Source organism: Macrosteles quadrilineatus, unplaced genomic scaffold, assembly GCF_028750875.1.
Source record: "Macrosteles quadrilineatus isolate MER2022 unplaced genomic scaffold, UCM_ALF_1.0 Scaffold_6__1_contigs__length_79288215, whole genome shotgun sequence".
Classification (NCBI taxonomy): Eukaryota; Metazoa; Arthropoda; class Insecta; order Hemiptera; family Cicadellidae; genus Macrosteles; species Macrosteles quadrilineatus.
In genome coordinates this window covers 32790335-32814949 of record NW_026542599.1, presented here as the reverse complement: position 1 = coordinate 32814949, position 24615 = coordinate 32790335, and the positions used below count along the sequence as shown (strand labels likewise).

Below are 24615 nucleotides of genomic sequence, written 5' to 3'. Positions count from 1 at the left end.
TTTAGAGATGAATGGTTGAATGTTGGTAGAACCAGCAACATGTAACCAATAACTTGTGACAGTTCATTTCTCAAATTTACACCCGTCGAATACAAATAAGGCTGTCTATGCGTTTGCATTTCTAGTGTGTATTGATTAGTATTTTAAATTTTCTTACAAACAGTTTAGAATAATAAATAGTATTTTCAAATTATCCACAATAAAAACCCTTAATAGTATTAAATTTAATAAACACTAAACAAATAAACACAAAGATGAAAAATAATCAAATGTATAATGTTTGAAGATATGCCTTTTGAAATTGTAGTGTTACATAAAAATGTCAAAAATCTTAATAACTCTTTACATCTCCCAAAATGATATTCAATTTGTATATACTATCATCTTATCGTGTAACTTAAGTCACAAATATACCAGTTAAAGTAATAAATAACAATATTTAGTACAAGTTTTATTTGAATTAACTTTAGCTGATGAAATGAAATGAAAATCCTTCTTTGTTGAGGCGAACTTAGGAACTCATGGTCCTTTCTTACAGTTATCCTCTACCCTACTACTACTATGAAACATTAGTAGTCAAATAACACAACGATTGAAAAAGATTACTCCTATTTATATCCATCCAATAATAAATCATCTTATGTCCTTAATTTAAAATCGGTACAGAATGATTAGGAGGTTGAGGTGATTATTTTGTAAGATGAATCCCTTGGAAATCATTTGAATAAAAATTCTCGGTAAAGAGGAATATTTATATTACATTATTGAAGATTAATGTAGATAAGAGATGTTTTAGTTCACGTAAATATTACAGTTTTTGACGAAAATAATGCACTTTTTTGTCAAACTGGCTATAGAAAGGACTTATGACTTACTCATGAGTTTTTAAAAGTTAATTAAGGAGTCAAAAACGTATGTGCCATAACAGTTATTATATTTGTATTTCTAAATACAAACTAAAAGGCTTACAAACAAACTCCAATCCAGTATTTGTATTTAAATGAAAAGCTTAATTCTGACGGAGCCTGTTTTACAGATGAAGGGAGATATTTTATGGCAGCATAAGGAGGTGAAAGGCATTTCCAGCCTAGCGGCCGTTTTATTGTGAGCTATGAGGAAGGATTTATCAATTCCAGACGGCTACGGCCACTACTCTCGCCGCAGTGTAGGCTATATACTCCCAGAGAGAAATAATCTTATAGCGAGATGATTTTGTTAAATTAAAAAATATTTGTATGAAATATGTTGACCTGTATTAAAAAATAAATAATTATTAAAGAGAGTGAAAAAAGAGATTTACCATAGTAATGTTTAGTTCATGTTGGTGACACTGAGCACTAGTGTCGACGGAATTATATTTCTATTATTTTAAGGCAAATTTTATAATTTACACTTTACTTTTTGGTTGTATAACCAGGGTACTAGCTATTCTTCAGGATTATATGGTTTTATTTGACCAAACAAGATAAAAATTGTAATAAAAAGAAACAAAATCGTAAACAAATTAAGGGTACAAGGGAAACCAGACGGAACAAACATTAAAACTAAATTCAGCTGGTCCTTAAGGATGATAAATCTACAAGGAAACATTTGTAATCTTTAATATTACGTAATGAAGTCCCATTTATTTAAGAATTTGACAAACAAAAACTGTGTTCCGCATTAAATACATATACGTGGGAAGTCAATGGTGGAAAATACCAAAACTAAAAAAAAATCAAGAAAGAAATTTGAAAATAAAAACCCCAAGCTATACATTGTCTGTTTTTGTTACAGAATGTCTAACGTGTGGCGATGTAGAGCCTTTAACGAGTCGCCCGTGTAACCTGGGATGGACCAAACAATACCATTGCTGGTCTGGTACATGGTTTTTGTCCGATCTGTGTCTGGTAAGTACCTTTGATAATACTACCATATAGATTTTAATGAGTTTTAAAGGAATTATCATTAACTGAAATATAAGTATTTGTGTCCAGACAATGGGAAGTAGTAACCTTCATTTATATTTTTACCTTTGTGTTTGGAAACGTACAAACAGATCTAACACGTAAATATAACTCCGCTACCTTAGAGAAAAGAATCTGAAATTTGTTATCTATCTTTACATGTGAATACATTAGCATTTGATTTTGAATGATCGACCTATAAGGCCGAATTGAATTCCTTCTTATAGTTTGAAAATTTAATAGGCTACCTACTTCTTCTTTTTCGTTAAAATTTAAAATTATTAATGGTAGATTTTAAGAAATACTAAGTCACAATACACAGGTTGGATTATTAATCGTCACTTTGGATACTTGGAATTATTAATCTTCATCTAATAAAAATACTGTCATAGGACATTTCGAATGTGAATAAAATGTGGGATTCGGTGACGTCTTATGTTTTTTTTTTTTTTTTTTTTTACTAAACATAATTATTTTGTCATTTAAGATAGCCAACTATAGACTGTACCATGGAAATTGTAGGGTCAGGAGACTGTTTAAACAGTCTTAAAGGTACTTAAAATGTACTAAAGGTACTAAAAGGCACTAAAATGTTCCAAAAAGGTACTTAAGTTTAAAACATGTGTATCCATAATACAGTCATTAACTAGCTACTGACATGTTTCCTTAAACCTCCATTACAGAACACTTTATTGATAAGTTGGACTGAGTTCTTTTAAACATTGTATTGTGTTGTTCTTTTAAAACATGTATTACCCAATTTTGTATTTTTTTGTGACTGCGGCCCTTTCTCTTTCCACTGGTTCTATTATTCTTTGGCGAAATATTTATTTTGTTTATCGTACAATCCACGCTGAAACACTCTATAGATTCATCTAGTTGAGCTCCAAAGAGACTTATTCAGCTCAAAGGGGACAGAGAGAGTCGAAACTTGCATGTCGAAGCACCATTTACTTTACCGCTTCGGTTCCTAACTGGATGTCTCGAGGCCGTTCAAGTATAACCAGATATATTGTTCTTCCAAATAATATAAAATACTACCTTCCAATCGACTTGATACCCTACCTTTGTCGTATTTCAATAAGTGTTATATTCTGAAGATTTGTTAAGCGATTGCCTTAAAAGGTTATTTATTTATTTCTGTATTTTAAAACGATGTTAGGAAATTTTCTATTACCAATTCAAAATTATCTATTGTAAATCTATCGTAATCTACTGTCTATACTAATTTTTTCCATCGTATAAGTTAAATATTAATCGGTGGCATCTGGAAGCGAACTCACGACATCACTGACTTCCTTCAAAATCCGTCATGCTATTTATGAGTTACTGAACCATGCAAATATAGCATAAATTTATGTTAATATGTTTTGTTTGGTACTATGAAACAAATTAGCAGGTGAAGCTAAATCAGATCATACAAATGGATAGAAAAAACGGAGATGAAATAAATTAAATAGTAAAAACATTTATTAATTCAAATTTGTACTGATGGAAGGTGTTTGTATGGACAAGATGAGTTTCTAAATAATGAAATCGCAATTTAAATAAATATCCCACTTTTTTTTAGAAAATGTAAAGAAGTTCTCCGCAGCTTTAAATGCAAAACATGTGTCTGTGTATTACACAGTGCATGGCAAGTAAATGATCTTTAAACATATCTGAGAGAAATTTGCCATGCATATATGAAAATATATGCATGGCAAGTTTTCGAAAAGCTCAAAAGTTATAGTTTTGAAAAGGCTAGTTCAATGAGAAAGTACATTTGAAAAACAATAGTGTTGAGTTACTAGTTTAAAATTAGTAATGACAAAATTATAAATCTATCTTTAAAAAATCGAATCATAATTCTAAAGGACAAAACGAATCAAGTACGCAAAATTACATCTTAGTCTCTTTAAGTATGTTTCTACAACTTGTACACTTTTATGCTCCTTTTACAACTTTGTTAGTTACCTTTAGTTTTTTAGTTAGTTATTTGTGAGACTTAATATCACTTATGCATGCCAATGGACAAATGTTTCGTATTTGAAGATTTTGGATGTCAAAAGCAAAGACGTACGGATTCCTACTTGAGGCTGATTCGTGGTCGGTATTTCAACTATCAATCAAAATATATCTGACAAAATGTCTCCGTCCCATGCAAATGTCAATCGGTTATTTTATCAGAAACGTAAACTTCTAGTGTACTATTGGGGTTTTACAGCATGCTATGGTCATTCCTGATGAAATTGTAAAAGCACCTATAAATACCGAAAATATAAAATAAAATAGTGTAACGGTTTTAGCTCTCTAACAATCCTTTTTTTTATAATTAGCTTATCCTTAGTATTATTATTTTTTTAAATATAGTATTCTGACATCATCGTTCAATGTTTCCTTTTTTGAATGTACAAACACTATGCTCAATTATTCCAAGGGGGTGAGGTCTTTTCCCAACATCTTTGACTTCAATCTTATGAGGAAGAGATAAACAAAGACATACAATAAAGTAGCATTGGGAAAAATCTAAATGATTTGAGCTTTTAAATTTTATCCCTTGGTCTGTAAATAATTTTTTTTTATTTTTTCCAAAATTTCCTTGAAAGCTACTTTTACCATGTAGTAATTTTCTTTGAATTCATCAAAATTATTTTCTGTTTCATCAAAAGTGATTGCAACTATTTTGCTATGAATGCCTGTGAATTCACTGTACAATCGTTCTAACTTTTCATTTCTGATTTCAATTTCTACAAATTTACTTATGTCAAAATCGTTCACAAAGGTCTTCATTTTTGAGAGAGAGCTTTTTATTGAAGCTCTCTTGTTTTGTAGAAGCCTAAGTTCTTCCATGATTGTTTGTTAAGGTTGAAATGAAAATTAAAATATTCCTTTGGTTTTGATCAAACTCTTCAAAAGGATAAAAACTTATTTTATTTGTTAGGAAATATAATCTATGGATGATAGAAATGTTAGTTTTTTAATGAAAGTAATTATAAGAAAAATATATTTAATGAGAAAATACATATGAAGCCTAATCAAAATCATCTGATAAAACACTGACTACGAGAATTTTAGCCAATTAAATTGAAGCTACAGTTATTTTATAAATTTAACCCTATACATCTTTTGTAATGCATTTTTATTACGGTTGTCAAATACTATCGAAGAAAATGAGACTGTAAATTTTATATGACACTAGTGATTTCTGTGCTCACGTGCTCAATTGACGGTTTCAAAATTGCAAGGATGAAGCCTTATTAAAAAAAAGTAAAGAAGATGTAAAGAAGAATTTTGATAAACCAAGAATCTTACTTTGAGACACCCAAACATGATAGCAATTGTTGTGTAAACAATCACTCGTACACGCGTTAGACGTTACGACTCTGGGAACTTTCAGAGGTTTTCATAACCACACAACCCATTTTCGCAGGCTAGTCAGCTTATGTTTTATGGGGTAAGTTTTCGACGCTATGGCATGGAACTAAACAGGCTCCCGTTGTGGCCTGTCTTTGTCTTTGTTTACACAACTTTATATTTATTGCTGTAATACTTCTCACTAGGAAAGAAGAGAGCTTTGTTCCGATGCTGGCCAATTAAGTTAACCTCAAAAGTACAACATATATGATTCGATAATTTTCATGAATACATTATGCAACATGCCTTGTGACAAATCAGCAACAAATAATTCTAACAAAATTCATCTACTAAACTAGAGTTGGTCAAATCAAAATCAAAATCAAAATTTATTGAACTTTTTATATTAACTTCAATGTTTAAACGTGTCTGTTTGTACTTGTTATGAATATTTTTATGCAATCAAAAATGCTTATTGAACATAGGAGTTGATGGGTGTAGAATATATAATATATAAGACTTTTCCTAAGGGATCGGGTTCGAATATCACCAATAACCATTGGCGAAATGGTGTTTTGGAAATTTTTAACACTTGTGGTCCAGCAATTTAGAAAAAAACTACGTTTTAAGTCTCCAATATTTTCTATATTGGTGTAATTTCTTCACTAAAACATTCTAAAACTATGGACTTATTAACATTTTAAAACATTAAGTGCAACTATAGTTATCAATTCCACACACCCCGTGAGGGTAAGCTGTTAAAATCCCATGTAGAAACAAGTGAACCGTGCAAGGAGGTTTTATAACAAGTATGACAGCGGATGTAGTGTCAAAATCTAAGTGAGGAAGTTTAATTGGATTTAGCATTGTTCCAGAGAGTGTCACTTGAGTTGTAAATCTCCAGCCAGAGTTATCATCAAACGCCACTCCTCTCTCTCCTCCCAACCTTCCTTAACCCCTCCAGATCCCTTACAATTATCACTGCTTACTGATTAGCCCGGTCTTTGTCACTGTGCTCACTAAATGCATTACTATAAACTGTAACATAATTTTAAGCAGGTTAACATTAAAAGTAGGTTTTTACTTAGTTGTTTTTGTGAATGCAATTTTTGTTTAGTTTTAAGAAAAGCTAAAATTTTAAATTGTAATCCAGACATATTTGATAATCTATTCATAAAAAAATTGGTGTTGTTATCAATTCCCTACCAGTTTAAACCAGTAACAATAAGACTCAATAAGACTCAATAAGAATTTATTAATGCCATTAAACTTAGTACAGTAATAGGCAACGTCAAACAGTACAACAAATAGGGTTGTATGTAGCATTTTTGAGTGTTTCAACTTAGATACTACTTTATCCACATGACATTGATGGCTTAACTTACAAGTTTAAAAAATCTTCTACAGTGTAAAAGGCATTTGTTTTTAAGAATGACATTACATATGATTTAAAATTGTTTACAGACAGAGTTCTAATTTCTAATGGTAACTTATTGAACAATAGATACTGTTGATAATGGTAACTTTTGAAGGTTTTACTTAATCTAATATAAGGTGTAACAATATTGTGCTTAGTTCTAGTGTTGTGATGATGATTGCTGTGCTGCATGGGAAAGTTAACTAAATTTTCTTTTACATACATAAGGTTGGAAAAAATATACAGTGATGGCAAAGTTAAAATATTGAGCTGAATAAAACTAGGTTTACAAGATTCAAGTTTAGTAAGACCCATAATAGTCCTGATAGCTTTTTTTGCCAAGTGAATATTTTGTTGGAGGCAGCAGAGTTTCCCCACAAACGAATTCCATAGCTAATTTGTGAGTGGAAGAGACCAAAATATGTCATCCGAAGAACTTCTAAGCTGACACTATGCTTAAGCTTTCTTAACAGGTGGACAATACGAGACAGCTTTTTAGAAAGTTGAGAAACATGTTCTTCCCAAGTCAATTTACTATCTAGATACATACCAAGGAGTTTGACAGGTTTAGTGAGGTTATTGCACAGTTGATTTTTCAAGGAAAAGTACAGGAATTCGGTTTTATCTTCATTTAAGGTTAGATTGTTGGCTGAGTACCATGACTTTGCGGTTGACAAGGCATTGTTGAGTTGAGTTTTTACATCAAATTCAGTTTTAGCAGACACTACAAAAGTTGTGTCATCAGCATACAACACACTCAGTACTGGAATATTGCAACTAAAATCGTTTACAAAAACAAGAAACAAAAAAGGCCCTAAAATGGAGCCTTGGGGAACGCCAGTCGTTACATTAAGCATTTCAGAAGCGGTATCCTTAATTACAACAATCTGTTTTCTATTACTTAAATATGAACTTAACAAGCTTAACTCTAGATTGTTGATACCATAAAAACTTAATTTACTACAGAGAACATTGTGAGAGATTGTATCAAAAGCTTTACTTAAGTCTACTAGGCAGGAGCCAACTACCAGTTTCCTTTCAAACCCCTTAAGAATATAGTCCACAACTGTTTCGACAGCCATGGCTGTGGAGCGCTTATGTCTGAAACCATACTGATGATCATACAGTAAATTATGAACTGAGAAATATTCATACAGCTGCTTAAAAATACATGATTCAATAATTTTACTGATTATGGGAACAATTGCTATTGGGCGATAGTTCTCTGGACTGCTTCTTTGACCTTTTTTAAAAATTGGAGAGATCTTTGATACTTTAAGGGAGTCAGGAAAAATGCCAGATTTTAAAATAAGGTTGATAAGAAAGGTGAGGGGATGAACAATGGAAGAACATATTTTTTTCACAATACAGTTACTAAGTCCATACACATCTTCACTTTTGGAGTTGCTCAGTTCAGACACAATAGAGGCAACTTGTTTGGCACTCACTTCCTCCCATTTGAAGACATTAGTATTACTAGGCCTAGAACCATTTCCAGCGTGCTGTTGAAAGTTTTTGATAAAGTCTGTATGCTTGGGGCTGGTAGGAGGGTAGGCGTTGGACTGTGATGCAACATTAACAAAAAAGTTGTTGAGTGTGTTGGGGGATAACGGAATGTCAGTGTTGACCTTTGAATGTCCTGATTCCTTCTTCACTATTTGCCAAGCAGCCTTGCATGTATTAGATGAATTTAAGATCATTGAATCATTAGCCGCTATCTTTGCATCTCTTATTGCATTATTATACATTTTTTTTAAAGGCATTAAATCTAGTTTTATCATCATTGCTTAAGCTAACTTTCCACTTATCATATAGACATAACAAAGTTTTTTTCATTGATCTCAGTTCTGCATTATACCAATTCTTATTTTTTGTTGTAGGCCTAGAGTTACCCTTATGTTTTACATTAATTATAGGACAATATAAATTCAAGAAATAATTTAATACATTCAATATAAAAGAACAGGCTATATTTACATCAAGAGTTTCATAAAGAGGTGACCAATCATAGATATCTAAGTTAAATCTCAAGTTTTCAACCCTATGGTCCGCAGTCAGGCGTTTCTTCATTATTGCAGGTTTGGGGTTTAGTAGAGATCTATTTTTGTCAATGATTGAATTGTTATTGATAGATAAAAATTTTACCCAAACAGCAGCATGATCTGAGATAATGTCTTGAGCAGTGAAAGAACAGGACAAAAAATCATTGTGAATATTAGTAAAAACATTGTCAAGACAAGATGAGTTTCTGGTTGGTTGGTTGTGGGCTGGATATAGGTCAAAAGATCTCATAATATTTAAGAAATGATTAGTTTCTTGACTTAAACTTAATATATTAACATTGAAATCTCCTACTATATCTATGTTGGCGTACTTTGACTTACTTATCTTTAATAATAAACATTCTAGGCTATTTACAAAATCATAAAAATTAGAATCAGGTGTACGGTAAACATTTACAATTATAAAATTAAAATCACAAAGATTAACTGCAGAGGCCTCAAAGATACTATTACAGCATAAATCAGTGATATCGACAGACTCAAAATTTATATTTACTTTAATAAACACTGCGGAACCGCCGTGAGTCAGCGGAGGAAGCCTGCAGTATTTGCCGCCAAGTACGAAGTTCTCGGGAGTGTAGAATGGGAGCTCTTCATCAAATAGCCAGTGTTCGCAGATGCAGACAACGTCAGCAGGTTTATCAATAAGGATTGTTTCTATGAGTCCGAGTTTATTCCGAATAGATTGAGCATTGATGGACACAATTGTCAACAAACTGTCTTTTTGTAATTCAGAGTTATCTGCTTCGATAACTGGAGTGTCAAAGAGTTCAACTTGGCCTACACTGTGTCTTGAGCTCTTCCTAAAAAACTTTCATCATTCTTACGAAAACCTACATTGCCTGAGCGATGAGCCCTAGGAGGACGATACTTGCCAACCACAGAGCCTTCAGGCCACAGTTCAGGGTTGAGAAATTCATCACACATTTCAAATGGCACACCTATTTTAAAGGATTTGTAGTGTGCATACCTGGAGGGTAACTGATTACACTGATAGTCACAGTCTTTAAAGTCTTTCAAGAAGTCAAAAATATTTTGCTCAGTTACAGAAGGGTCAAGACCAGATACAAACAGCCAAAAACATCTTTTAGCCGTCTTTAGGGTGTTTCCAGGACTTACCTTGTTTGTCCCACGAATAACTCTACTGATATTTGTCATCCTAGTAGGATTACTCTTAAGAACATCACTATAGGACGGGTTTGTAGTACTCACCCCCGAAGGCCTATGACTGCCTACAGAAGCTGAGTTCGGTGTTTTAGTTTTACTGGTAATCTGCTTATCACTGTTTACCACTGTAGTGAATAAAATCTACAGTCAATGATAAATACAACTAAACTTAACTCACATGATTAATTATTTAATATGTTTACTGTCAGATGTTATTAGTAAATACTCAGCTTTGTTTATATTCCATTATTGTTCATAGTTCAGTTTTCAGATTAATAAAACCCTTTATTCTGATTACAATTAATCTGGGTTTACTTTCATTACAATTTATTAATCTGAATTATTCAAATGTTAGATTATTTTCCTTACCTCTAACTCTTATACTATGGAAAGATTTCTAAAACCAGATAGATTTGACACTGATCCAAGTTCTCCCAACAGTGCTAAACTTTGGAAACATTTCCTAAAAACATTTGAAAGTTTTGTAAACAAAATTGGAACAAATGAAGAAAGAGTAACTTCAGAGGACAAACTGAACCTTTTAATTAATCATGTTTCCCAACCTATCTTCGAATTCATAACTGAATGTAATACCTATGATGAAGCCATCAAGATTCTGAACAGTATATTTATAAAACCAACGAGCGAAATCTTCGCAAGGTACCAGTTAGCATCACGTAAGCAAAAATCAGGTGAGACTATCAGTGAATACCTACTATCCCTAAAAGTTCTAAGTAAGGAATGTAAATTTTCTGTAGTCACTGCTGAAGAACATAAAAACAACTTTATTCGGGATGTATTTCTTAGTGGAATTTTATCTTCTTCAATACGACAACGGCTTTTAGAAAATAATACTCTATCTCTGGAACAAGCTTGTAATCAAGCTCTAGCTTTGGAAGCTGCTCATAATCAGTCAGTCTGCTATTCTAATGTTGATCCTGTTGTAAATGCTACTTCATCTGTAAATTCTGCTTCTAAGAATGATGTGTCACAGCTTTCAGCAACAACCTCTAAATGCTACTTCTGTGGATACGGTAGACATCCACGTGCATCATGTCCAGCTAAAGATGCAGTCTGCAAGAACTGCTCTAAAACAGGCCATTATTCAAAAGTCTGTAGGTCTAATCTCAAAAAGAGTAACAATAAAGCTTCTAACGCCGTTACAACTGATCCAAATGTCGTTGCTACTGTGACAGCAGCTTCACCTTCTTGTTTAAAACGAGCTGTGGTACCAGTCACTGTAGATAATCTTCAAGCCGATGCATTAATAGATACAGGAAGTTCAGAAACTTTTTTAAGTGATGCATTTGTTTCTAAACATAAAATTAGACTTTTCCATAGTTCTGGTAGAGTTTCAATGGCATCCACTTCACTTAGCTCTCAAATTGTTGGGTATTGCATTGTAAATGTAAGGCTTTTAGAACATTCATACACCAAAGCAAGAGTGGCGGTTTTGAAGGATCTGTGTGCTGACGTTGTGATAGGTCACGATTTGTTAAAACATCACTCACAAATTCAAATGGATTTTGGAGGACATAAATCACCATTAAACATATGCGCTCTAGCTCATGCTCAAATTGATCCTCCGCCTTTATTCAGCAATCTTACTGAAAACATAAGACCTATAGCGACTAAATCTCGCAAACATTCAATGAATGACAGCCTCTTCATTCGAAGCGAAGTTCAAAAACTTTTGTCGGAAGGAATAATTGAAGAAAGTCGATCACCATGGCGAGCTCAAGCTCTAGTCACAACCAATGAAAACCATAAGAAACGAATGGTTATAGACTATTCTCAAACTATAAACCGCTTTACGCTGCTGGATGCTTATCCACTTCCTAGCATAGAAAGCGTAGTTTCTAAAGTATCAAAATACTCAGTTTTCAGTACCATCGATTTATCTAGTGCGTACCATCAGATTCCTATTAGAGAGGATGAAAAGCAATATACAGCTTTTGAAGGTGATGGTAGACTTTATCAATTCACCAGAATTCCATTTGGGGTCACAAATGGAGTAGCTTGTTTTCAGAGGGTAATTGATGATATCATTCGAACTGAAAATTTAAATGGAACTTTTGCATATCTCGATGACATCACAGTATGCGGAAATGATCAACGTGACCATGATGCAAACTTAGAGAAATTTCTTGAAGCTGTCCAGAAATATGGCCTTACTATTAATGAGAACAAAAGCAGGTATTCGCTAAAGTCAATAAACCTCTTGGGATATGAGATAAGTAATAAAACCATCCGGCCCGATCAAGATAGACTGAAACCATTACAGAATCTACCGCTGCCTACAGACACTGCTTCACTGAGAAGAACTATAGGTATGCTGTCTCACTACTCAAAGTGGGCCCCCATTACTCAGAAAAAGTCCATTGTTTGATACAAACTAAAACGTTTCCAGTTTCATCTCAGGCTGCCGCAAGCTTTGAAAATCTGAAGCAAGAAATAATCAAATCAGCTATTTCTGCTATTGATGAGGATATCCCCTTTGATGTTGAAACTGATGCATCCGAGCATTCAATTGCAGCAAGCCTTTCCCAGAACGGTCGACCTGTTGCATTTTTCTCAAGAACCTTATCATCAAGTGAACAAAGACACTCTGCTGTTGAAAAAGAAGCTTATGCTATTGTCGAAGCTCTGAAAAAGTGGCGACATTTCCTTATTGGTCGACACTTCAAACTCATTACGGACCAAAAATCTGTGTCCTTCATGTTTGATAACACCCACTCTAGCAAAATCAAGAATGAAAAAATACTTAGATGGCGTTTGGAGCTTGCATGCTATAGTTATGACATTATTTACAGGCCGGGAAAACAAAATAATGTTGCTGATACCTTATCCCGAGTCTGTGGATCAACCAATTCAAACAAGCTGCATCAACTGCATGCTCAACTTTGTCATCCAGGAAACACAAGGATGGCACATTGGGTGAGAAGTCGGAATTTACCATACTCCTTGGAAGAAATAAAGAGAATGACTGCTTTGTGTCCCACCTGTGCGGAAATAAAACCTCGTTTTTACAGACCTCAGGAAACAACTCTTATAAAAGCAACTGCTCCATTCGAAAGGTTGAATATAGATTTCAAAGGACCATTGCCAACAAATTCTAAAAATAGGTACTTGCTGACTATAGTAGATGAATTTTCACGCTTTCCATTTGCGTTTCCATGCCAGGATATGACGACTAACACAGTGATAGAAAAGCTATGTGATTTGTTTTGCTTATTCGGTCTGCCTTCTTTTATTCACACTGATCGAGGCGCATCATTCATGTCAAGAGAACTAAAAGATTTCTTAAACTCTAAAGGTGTAGCGACAAGCCGAACCACGCCATATAACCCGCAAGGAAATGGTCAAATCGAGCGGTATAATGGTACAATTTGGAAAGCTATTACACTATTGTTAAAAAGTCGCAATCTTTCAGTACATAATTGGGAACTTGTATTAAATGATTCCCTGCACGCTATTCGCTCGCTTCTATGCACAGCCACAAACCAGACTCCACATGAACGGATGTTTATTCATTCGAGAAAATCCTCCAACGGTCAGTCCTTACCAACTTGGCTTCTTGAATCCCAAAAAGTATTATTGAAAAGAAATGTTAGACAAAGTAAATATGATCCATTGGTTGACGAAGTTGATCTGATTGACGTTAATCCTAACTACGCAACAATACGACTAACAAATGGAGAAGAAAAGACAGTCTCTCTTAGACAGTTGGCTCCAAGAGGAGACATTGAGCTCACAAACTGTTCTGAAGAGTGTACGGAGCAAAGTGTAGATGAACCTGAGCTTGCTGACATCAGGGAAGAATGTCATTTGACCATAAATGAAGACACCATCTCTCAGACAAAACAACAGCAACTGAACACACATGTTCAGTCACTTCCAACTGTCTATCAATCTCAACCAAACACCAACCAGACCAAAGCTGACCAGTTGAATAGTTTAAGTGATGGTCAAGCAACACTGAGGCGAACATCAAGAATCAGATATCCTCCAAAATACCTGAAAGACTATTCTCTATCTAGGAGGGGAGAATGTAGTGAATAAAATCTACAGTCAATGATAAATACAACTAAACTTAACTCACATGATTAATTATTTAATATGTTTACTGTCAGATGTTATTAGTAAATACTCAGCTTTGTTTATATTCCATTATTGTTCATAGTTCAGTTTTCAGATTAATAAAACCCTTTATTCTGATTACAATTAATCTGGGTTTACTTTCATTACAACCACTTTCGTCACATTTATCGGGGTTTTCTTTGCTAGCCTAGAACAATCTGCTATCATCGACTGGAAGCCTGATGATAGCACAACGTCGTGCTGAAACCTAGGTCGCATTAATCTACTTACTTTGAACTGGAGACTGAAGGTAATTAAACTATATTAGTTAAAACAATTCCTTTTTCGTAACATTTTATGCTAACGGGCCTTGGCAAAATTATTTAAAACTAAAGTTTTTTAAATTGGAAAAATCAATACGAGAAACCACTATCAATAAAACTGCTGGGCATGTATGGGGTTTTCTTGATTTAAAATCTGTTTCCATCTTCCGGCGAAACAAATTAACCCTACTTATCAATGGAAATTTGTTACAACTATATTGTTATAGGTAACTAACTAAGTGAGGACGGGATCTTACCACCCCAAAATTCACGCAAGATTTGTCTTGTTCCAATCGTAATAGACAATTTAAGCAATAATCTCTTTAATAAAATAATGTAGCCATTACAAAAAAAAAAAAAAATTAAAAGAAAGTCATTTTTATGCCTATGCTCAAAAATATTTAGCTTTTAACTTACTTTCTCGTAACATTTGATTAATTGGTATGACTCCTTTGGTTAATATTGTTTTCAATGATCTATTGTTGTGAGAAAATTTTACCTTAGCAGGGTTATGTTGAAGGAAAGCTAGCATGTGCTAGACAGAAAGAGAGAGTAATGGAGGGGTGAGAAGGGTCGAAAGGGGGGGGGGGTAAAAAAACTGTTATGGGAAAGGGGCAATTAGTGGTATCGCAACAAGTGTCAGCGTTTTATTTCGCTGCTACAGCAAAAACATTGGCGATTACCCCCGCCCGTGTAATCTAAACAAATATTTTACAATCTGATTACCAAAGTGTGCGGCTCAAATTACAACAATAATTATGCGACTGTGGGGGTTTTGTAAGCGTAATAGCTGTAATATGTATCGGACCATTGTATATTTTGGTAAGATATAGTGCTGTGAGTAGTAATGCATACAACATCATGGCATTGTAGTTTATAGTCTAAGATGTAAAAAAATCTTCTATGGGGTGTGAAAGAGGGTCCGTTATATACAGATACCTCGTATATACTTCATTCGAAGAATAAATAACATATTTCATTTTTAAGTCTTACAAAACTCTTACTAGGGCTTACCATTTGCAAAGTCACTAATATGTTCTATAAATTATTAATATTTATATATTTCAACGAGCAAATGTCTTAATATATTTGTATTTTTAATAATGATGTTTGTAAATATTCTGTGTAATACATAAAATAAAACCAAAGTAAACCTGCAAATCCCAAAACGAGGTATTTTTATCTTTTGTGTTTTTGGTGAAAGATTATTAATACTCTGTTTTGACTACTCACATCTTCATATTTGTTTGTGATCAAATACAATTATTTGTCCAACATAAGCAAAATAGAACAGTTCTAGCAACAAAACAAAACATATCTTTTAAGTATTTTTGTTTCAGTACTTGATGGATAATATTATTTATGGGTATACAGATTCTAAAATCCATTTTGTGCATAGATAACTAATCTAAAAGACGCAAATATTTAACACTTAGTTATCATAATATATACAACGACTTATAGAACTTATAACAAGGAAAGCCATCTCATCATCAACCTGAGTAAATTATAATACTGTATCGGAAGTATAGAAGTGATTCAATTTAAGGTTATGTTTATCTTGAGATTCGACTCAATCCTAGTTCACAGAATGACGTCACTAAGTGCCGGAAAGTCAATTTCAAAAGGATTACAAAAGCTTTTCTGCTCAGCTGATTAAGCGTTCGTCGTTCAAGTTATTGTCTTTCTTGATTTAACGCTCTTTGTAGGGATAAGTTAATCACGCAAGTTGGTTTTGTGAAAACTGTTTTATACTGTATTATTTTCTGGCAATGTGATTCTCTTGTTTTATATGGTTTAAAATTGTTAAAAGTCTCATTTTGTTATCAATAAAAACAGAAAGTAAAGATTACAATTTTAGAAGTGTGCATAATTTATTTTTGGATAAAGACAGTAGCACACTTTTAATTTTGTGGGTGGGAGCTTATTGAAGGATATTTTTGTAACTATAGTGGAATCAAAAAACCCTAAAATGATCCTTAACTATATGTGCAACCTTTAAAAACAGTTAGTATGGCAATTGAAAATATAATCTGAGATGCAAAAAAACACATGCCTTCGACTCTGTCTGAATTTAATGTGCGGTTGAAGGACAAATTTGTTTTCCCCTGTTTTCTCCCTGGCCCCTGCCACCACCACATATTAGCCTACAGCTGATTCATACTGTTCATAATTTTACAACAGGTGTCACTTTGTTTACATTTTAGTAGTAAACAACATTGTGATTATTATGATGATATTTTGTGCAGTTTAATATTATTCAGTCTGGGTTTAATTGATTAGTGTTAGTTAGAAATAGAAAAAAAGTCCAAAACTTAACTTGAGAAGGAATTAAATACATTGCAGCACATAATATGGACTCCGAAGATTGTAATATAGAAAATATATCAAAAGATTATTGTAATGGATAATGCCAGCTACCCTCGAAACGACTTAACAAAATTCCAAGTTCAAAATCTAGAAAGGCAGACATTGTGAAGTGGCTATCAGATAATGGTATTGAACACAATCATCCAGTCCATACAGTAGAAGAACTCCTTACCACCGTGCGGCAGCACAGGCGAGATTTTCCCCCACAGTACGAACTGGATGAACTTGTCTGAGGTTGTTCGCCTACCCCCTACCATTGTCAATACAATCCCATAGAGCTAATTTGGGCTCAAGTGAAAGGGGAGGTAGCGCAAAATAACACGTCTTTCAAAATAAAGGATGTCAGGAACCTTCTTGAAAATGTCATGAACGATGTAACAGTAGAAGACTGGAAGAAATGCGTAATTCATGCTGAAAATATCCAGGAAGAAGATTTTTTTAAAGAAGGACTGCGTGACGAAATTATGGAACCATTCATTATAAATCTGCAGGATGACACTGACTCTGGTGGCTTAAGCGAAGATGATGGTGAACATCTACTTTCCAGTTATGAGAGTGAATGATGTAATGGAACGTCTCCAGTACTTTGTTAACGTTCACATTACATCTAACTTTTGTTAAATTTACATCATTGTGTTCATTTTGTGGTTTAATATATGTTTTATAAATAAAATTATATTTATAATTTTTAACTGTATTTTTACGAGTTTTGTTTTCTATTTGGTGTGTACTCAGGCATATTGGGCTTTTATTATTAGGGATTTGAAATATTCATACAATTAGTAAACAACGAAAAAATGCAAAAACTTAAATATAACTGTTTCATACAAATGGTTTAATTTTTGTGTATCTTTAAACATAGGCCCCTAACTCGTTCATTCAAATAGTATGATCAATTTGTTATGTTAGTTTATCCTCAGTAAAAGAAAATTATAGCAAATAATGTATGGTATAATAAAACAAGTTTAATGAAATGACTCCGTTGTTCATCATGACCTAATAGGTACATATTAAAGGCAAAGTACTCTGATGTTGTACACGGATTATTCAGGCATAAACAGGATAACACAATTTTTTTCATCCTGATCTGACCTTAGGGCTCCGCTAGAGACCTTGACAAAGTTCCCATTGCCGACGGTATTAAAATAAACTAAATAAGAAGTGAAGAATCGCTTTAGAATTGTGAAACCAGTTCACCACGATATTAACTAATTTAATAATGTATAGTTACATTACCTGAACTGAAATCGTATTTAAAACAATCTATCAAAAGCATAAAGCATAAATGTTAGTCCAAGATTATCTATATTACAACAAAACTTCTAGTGAAATTAAAATTAATACGTAGATTATTTATGTTAAAATAAATCTTCTTGTTTTATTATGTGTGTAGTTCAATCATAATAAACAAATGCTTCCTAAAAACCTGTCTGCAATATAAAACAGATGATTGTTACGGGTATTTTTGTGTAGAAAAGGGTAAATGAGAGGGAGATTTACCATAATAGGGAAATCATATGTTGAATTTCAACCGCACAATTATTTTAGACAGACTTTAATAATGTTCTTATAGTGTTAGTGTTTTAGCTTCATAAAGTAACATAACATAAAGCAACATAAAGTCTAAATATTTATGTAATATTTATTTAATTAAAAAAAAAATTGGTTTTTAATGAGTTATAAGTTATGATATAGTATACAGATTTATTTTGAATAAATATCATTATTAGTTATCTTTTACTCACTACCATGATGAAGATGTTGGACAATGAATGGGTTGCAAGCTAACACAATCGAGTGGTCAACCTACTTAAAAATATTTAAGGAGTTATATAGTGATCAACGAGCCACAATTTAAGACAGTTTTTGGCCTTAACTACTTCAAAAACGTAACTTATTTAACAAACTAACGTTTGAAACATGATAAACACTACTATTCATCATCGATATAGTTATATATCAATGCTATTTATACGTTTATGCAAAGCAACATGATTGAAAACTCAACTGTCTTCAACTGTCTTAAGTTAAAAAAACATAATCAACACAATATTATAAACAAACTGTAATACAATAATTTGATTCACTAAAACTGAAATACAAATACTTTCCATTTAGAAACATTATTCCAGATTATATGCGAGGGACAGTAGCAATTTAGGAGAGATAATTTTAAGTGGAAGGGGGACAATTGTGGATTGATCTAATTAATTGATAAAGCAACAGGCTCCCCAGCTGTTGTGAGACCGACGTTCTTGTTTACTGTAAATTCCTGTAAGGATTTAATTTGATTGTATGTAATTTACTTACTGACAACTTAATTAGAATCCAGTAGTTATCGATGTAAACTCAATTTAAATAATATTGATAAAATATTTAACATTAATATCATTTATTAAAATGTGCTATATACCTGGTGATATTCATGTTTTAAAAGCTCTATCATTATACATAAGTTTTTTTCATAAAAAAAATAACTATTTACATATGACTATTAAAGTTTAGTTATTAAATTACTTGAACTAATATTTTTCAATAATGATTTTGTTTAATATGTAGATAATCACTAGGTCTAAAGGGTGTAATAGATATGAAACTTTGAAGTAAATTATACAACAGATATAATGAAGTTTTACAATTTAGTTTTTCTGAACAAAAACTATAGCTTCAAAACTATGTTTCATTTAAAAATTTGAGCTCAGTAGGATTAATTTAACCTTTAAATGTTTTTTTCTAAGTTTGGCCAACATGTTAAAATAACTTTGAGGTGTAACAACTCCCCCTGAATTTCACACAACGATCGGGTCGGTATAAGGATGGTTTGTGGACATATTAAAATTATCTAAGCTTAAAATTCATAATGTCAATAAGAGATCTATTTCACTTTCGCAAACAAACGATGGTATTAGAAACTATGTACAAAAAAACAACAACAAAACATTAAGACCACAGTTATAAATACCTTTCATCGGTGAAATAAAATTAAAACACAATAAAACATCAAGAATTTAAGAATTTAATACATCACGGTCATGGTAGCGAGACCATCTAGAAACAATAATTTATCAATAGTGGCTAGAGGAAAATAACAACGGGGTCGTGGCAGGTTTTACCCTTATCAGTTAATTATATCAGATCACACCCCCGACTCTCCCTAAGGGAGGGAGGCTGTACCCCCTGCACCCCCCCGCACCCTTCCCCCCGTACGATGGTTAGCCACACGTTGGTGCAACTTCATCTAGATAATTACTTGCTATCGGCTATCTATAGTTCAATTGTTGGGTTTTAATTAGTATGCTTTACGTGGTTTATTAACTCGTGTGGTCGGTCAAAAAGAAAAAAAGTCTAATTATTTGGATTACAATTAGTTATGAAATGCTATATTGACGGCAGTTGGTTTATGGTTTTATGTTTAAGTGGTTAAACATGTAAATATGGTGGTTCTATAATATTGGTCGGGGTTTTAATGATCCTGATTTTAAAGATTATTTAGGTCAACACTTTATGTTCGTTTGGAAAATATAATAGTTTTATACTATAAATATAATAACTACTGTAATCAGATCTTTTTTTATTGCTAATCATCGGAATATAAATAAACAGTACTTGTATTTTAATAGTCACTCATATTGATAAAGTTTACACGAGAAAAATATTGTGTTAATGTAGTTTTCCGTGTATACTACACCAATTGTTTAATTTCTGTTGGAAACCTAATAGGCTTTGCGTTGTTGGTCAAATTTACAGTCGTGTTAAACACAAACACAACAAAGTTAACCTTATTCACAAATTCATATATCGAAACCCCATGGAATCTAAAAAATGTATTTAGGTCTTATTATATGCATACGTGGACATACTAATATGCGTATTTTAAGGTGAAAATAAGTGTCAGATTAATGAGATGATAGTTAAATGTTAGTGGATCAACAGTTAATGATAACAAATGCTTTATGAGCTGTGTGCATCAAACTTTCAATTTAGTTTTGAACGTTTTGTATGCATATTCAATATCAGTTAGGTAGTCACTGCATGTATTATCAAAACGCACTATTAACACTGGAGGTTTAAACAATCCTAGCTGGGAAAAACGTGCCACACACGCCCATAGCCAGATCAGTTTTAGTTGTATTAAAACAAAAAAATAAAATGGTTTCCACAAACTAACTTATAAACAAGCTAGGTCGTTTCGACCTTTACACTACATTTTTAAAGGAATGTCTATAAAGAAATTTAGATATAAACCCCTGGTGGCTGGAGTCGTAAACTGTTTTGGTAAATGGGAGGGAAGAAAAGGAGCGAAGGGTGCGTGGAGCGTGGTATTAAACGATACCCACCAGATATACCGTCTACCGCCCTTAAACATTACACATTTTATATAAAGACTAAGGAAACAAATACCCAAGTAATAGCCTTTCAAGGAAATTAATTTATACCTCTATTGGAGGTAATTTTTACATGTTTTCGTAGGTAAATTATTTCTCGAATGGATGAACTAGAAGTGCACTTAGTATTATGATTTTGAATATATTTTCTTTGAAAAATTTTGAATCCAAGGAAAATCTTCCTCAATCAAGATTAGTTTTTGGTGAACAATATTACATCTTCAGATCATCGATCTCTCTTCAGATATATCTGAGCGGTTATAAAACTCGCTTGGAAATCACGTTTCTTTTTTGATCCTGAAAAAGCTGTTAAATGATATAATTTTTAAAGATCCTGACCATAGAAACAGCTGTTCTCATGATCAAAACTATTTTTATACATTCGATCGGTTGTGTGGTAAAATGATTTTGTTGCATCATTGTTGAAACATCAAACTCAATGGTTAATATACAAACTTAGTTTTAATCGTCAAAGTTCAATATATCGCGAATGAAAATAATTACAGTAAACGATTTTTGTTACAAACTATATTTGTACCTAGAAGCATCGAAAAGTTGTAAGAAATACCTATAATCATCCTCTATAAGAAAAATATTGTATTTTTCGTATCTACCCTATAATATGCAATTAGATGTATTACAAATTGAATTCCTAGTTTTTCTTTCATGTATTTCGAAAGTTGCCCCAATTCAGAAATAATGAATTTCCTTGTTTACCTTTGGTTCTTTCACATTTTTGTCAGTACTATTCAAACATGGTGCAATATAAAGTTTTAATGAAAACGTAATATGCTTGCACTGCCTACAGTGAGCAACTCACCATTTACACGTTTGTCAACGAGCAGCTACGTCCATTTTGATTATAAAGATATTGAACATGTCAGTGTCCGAAACAGGCCTGTCAGGACCAGATTACGTTAAATAAGATATTCTGTGGAGAGACTACATTCATGTGGTAAGATTCATTACACTATAAAAACAGGCTTTTATATATCTTAATTATGGGGAAATAATTTGAAAATTTACAAAAAATGGACGTACAATATGATAGTAAGAGAAATTAGAAGTGGTGAAGAGGCAAACATATATGATTTGCAAAACTATTAACTACGTATTATATGAAATAAACGGATGGGTATCTTTCTGCATGTCCATTAACGAAACGTCCGTCCAACTGCCATGAATTTTGGGATTTAAAAAACAATATTTACTTGGGTACTTTATTATATTATTTCAGATTCAAAATCGTTCTATTACCTCTGTTTCTGTGGGTTATTTAATGATTATTAGTTTAATTGTGGGTGTGGAGAATTTATAGTTTTATATAAAAAAAGAGAGAAAGAAACTTGTCAATTAATTTATTTTCATTCCTTTTGTTCATATTTCTTTATTTTATTCATTGTATCAAATTGATCAGCCAATCTGAATCACGAAAATATTTTGTACAAGGAGACGAAACTTTAAAACAAATTACGGGTGGATTACATTTTCTTATATGGCTTTTATGCTAAAGAAGGAGAAAGAAGGAAACTGTGAAATAATGGCTGAGCAGTTGCATAGAACGAAATTGCTTGGTAAATAGCACCAATTTCTGCCATTGTTGGGTTGGTTCGAGTTGTTATACGAATTTAGCACTTGCTTAGCAATAATATCCTTGAACTAACAGTGTCATCTTTTAAAAAATGGGAAATATATTATCATAGAATCATCGTGAATACATCTGATTCATACTGTACCATAAGGCAAATAAAAAAAAAACTTATTTTGCGATGGAAATGACTATAAATGGATAAATAGTTTGTTGTGTTGTTATTTTTAATGGCAAAGCTGTTACCTAATGTTAAACTGTAGTAAACATAATCAATCAACAATGACATTTCGTTAGAATTAGAGGACGCTAACCACTAGGCTAGTAAAACACCTAATTTAGATCTAAATGAATGACAATGAACTAAGGGATTGTTGCCACTCAGGATCGAACCAGAAGTCTTAGAACTTAAAGGCAATCGCACTATATAGTCTACTCAGCCAGTCCTTTTCTACCGTAAATCCATCTATATCTGTATAGAAACTACGATGTCTGGGATATCATAAAACTGAACATTTTAACACTTATAAAATTAATGTTCATCACAAAATTCTTTATAAATTCTCTTTATTTTTTCCCGTGTTATGTTAGCAGTATTTTGCACCTTTGACGGCAGAGGGACGGATATGATCCCCTATATATAAACAAATATATGAGGGATGGAGACCACTGTCGATTGCAATTATTGTTGAATTAAAAAACAATTTATTAGCCTCAAAAAACTTTAACCTATATTACAATGTAAGCAGGAACTAAACTTGAAGATTATAGCTACACAACTGTGAGCACCAAATCATCAAAAGATGTGTAGATGAAATGAAGCCAAATCCAACCCTTAAGTAACTCTCTCAATCGACATAAATAACGTTCTTGAAATAGACATGAGTTATCATTCAACGCAACACAGTAAAATGTAGGTAAAAATATTTGGAGACACGTTGGATTGATTTCCTCGTGAGATGCAAGTGCGGATATTCTGATCACATGTTTGTCACACTTGGCTTGAAGGGGTGAATATCCGCCCCTCCCCCTTCACTTCTCACCCCCCCACCTAACAACCACCTTGTCACACTTCCATACAATACAGACTTGAGGAAATCTCACCTCTCCCTCACTTCATGGAAACTATGACAATTGCATAAAAACTTAGTTTCTTGTGTGCATTCAATAATCATCAACTGCTTATATTACGGCTAGAGCGTGTGGTTTAAGGTTATTTTAATGATGTGCATAAACACTTTCTATTTACAAGATTTTTGAGGATGTAGATTTATTTTGTTATAACACATTAAAGCAACGCCACACTAAAAAAACATTAAAGTCTGAGGACCTTATTACCACTAATTACATTTATAGACCTAATTAAAACTTGTAGATTACAGAATACGCGATATAAAAAGTGATTGATTAATTATGATATTTTTCCTAATAGAACATAACTCTTTAATACATAAACAATGCAAACAGAAAGGTTTGGAACACACCACCCTTAAAACTATCACATAGACAAACCATTGGAAATTGGTAGGATGGACCTTCGCTTACATGTCAGAAGTTCCTTGCTTAAACCAGTATATTTCAAGTTTAAAATGGTTATGTACTGCAGTATTTATCAAAGAATATTAAATTATATTGTCTTAGGAACCTCTTTCAAATTTGCAAGTCTACTTCGGTGACTTTTCGGTAGTTCATGACTATCATAGCATAGGTATACAAAACGTTAATAATAGTTTGTATTTAAAAATATTTATATTGATTATTATAAGAAAATTTTCTAAACCCTGGTCTTGCTGCTATAACGTCAACATTTTATATAGCATCAATAATTGATAAAAAAATTACAAATGGCATCTGGGCCCAGAAATGATTAATTGGAATCGAACCAGTTGTTGTAAAAATAATAGAATAATACAACAAACCAAAGTGATTGTAAGCCCTCT

General features: G+C 32.7%; 1 protein-coding gene across 1 annotated transcript in view; it reads left to right on the top strand.

The window, feature by feature from the left end:
- The window catches only part of LOC128996780 (lachesin-like), a 58761-nt gene that overhangs the window by 20457 nt on the left and 13689 nt on the right, over positions 1-24615 (top strand). The window contains exon 3 of the mRNA XM_054422243.1: positions 1777-1889. Within this exon, the coding sequence (XP_054278218.1) occupies positions 1832-1889 (58 nt within the window). The 5' untranslated portion in view covers positions 1777-1831. The remainder of the gene's footprint in view (positions 1-1776; positions 1890-24615) is intronic.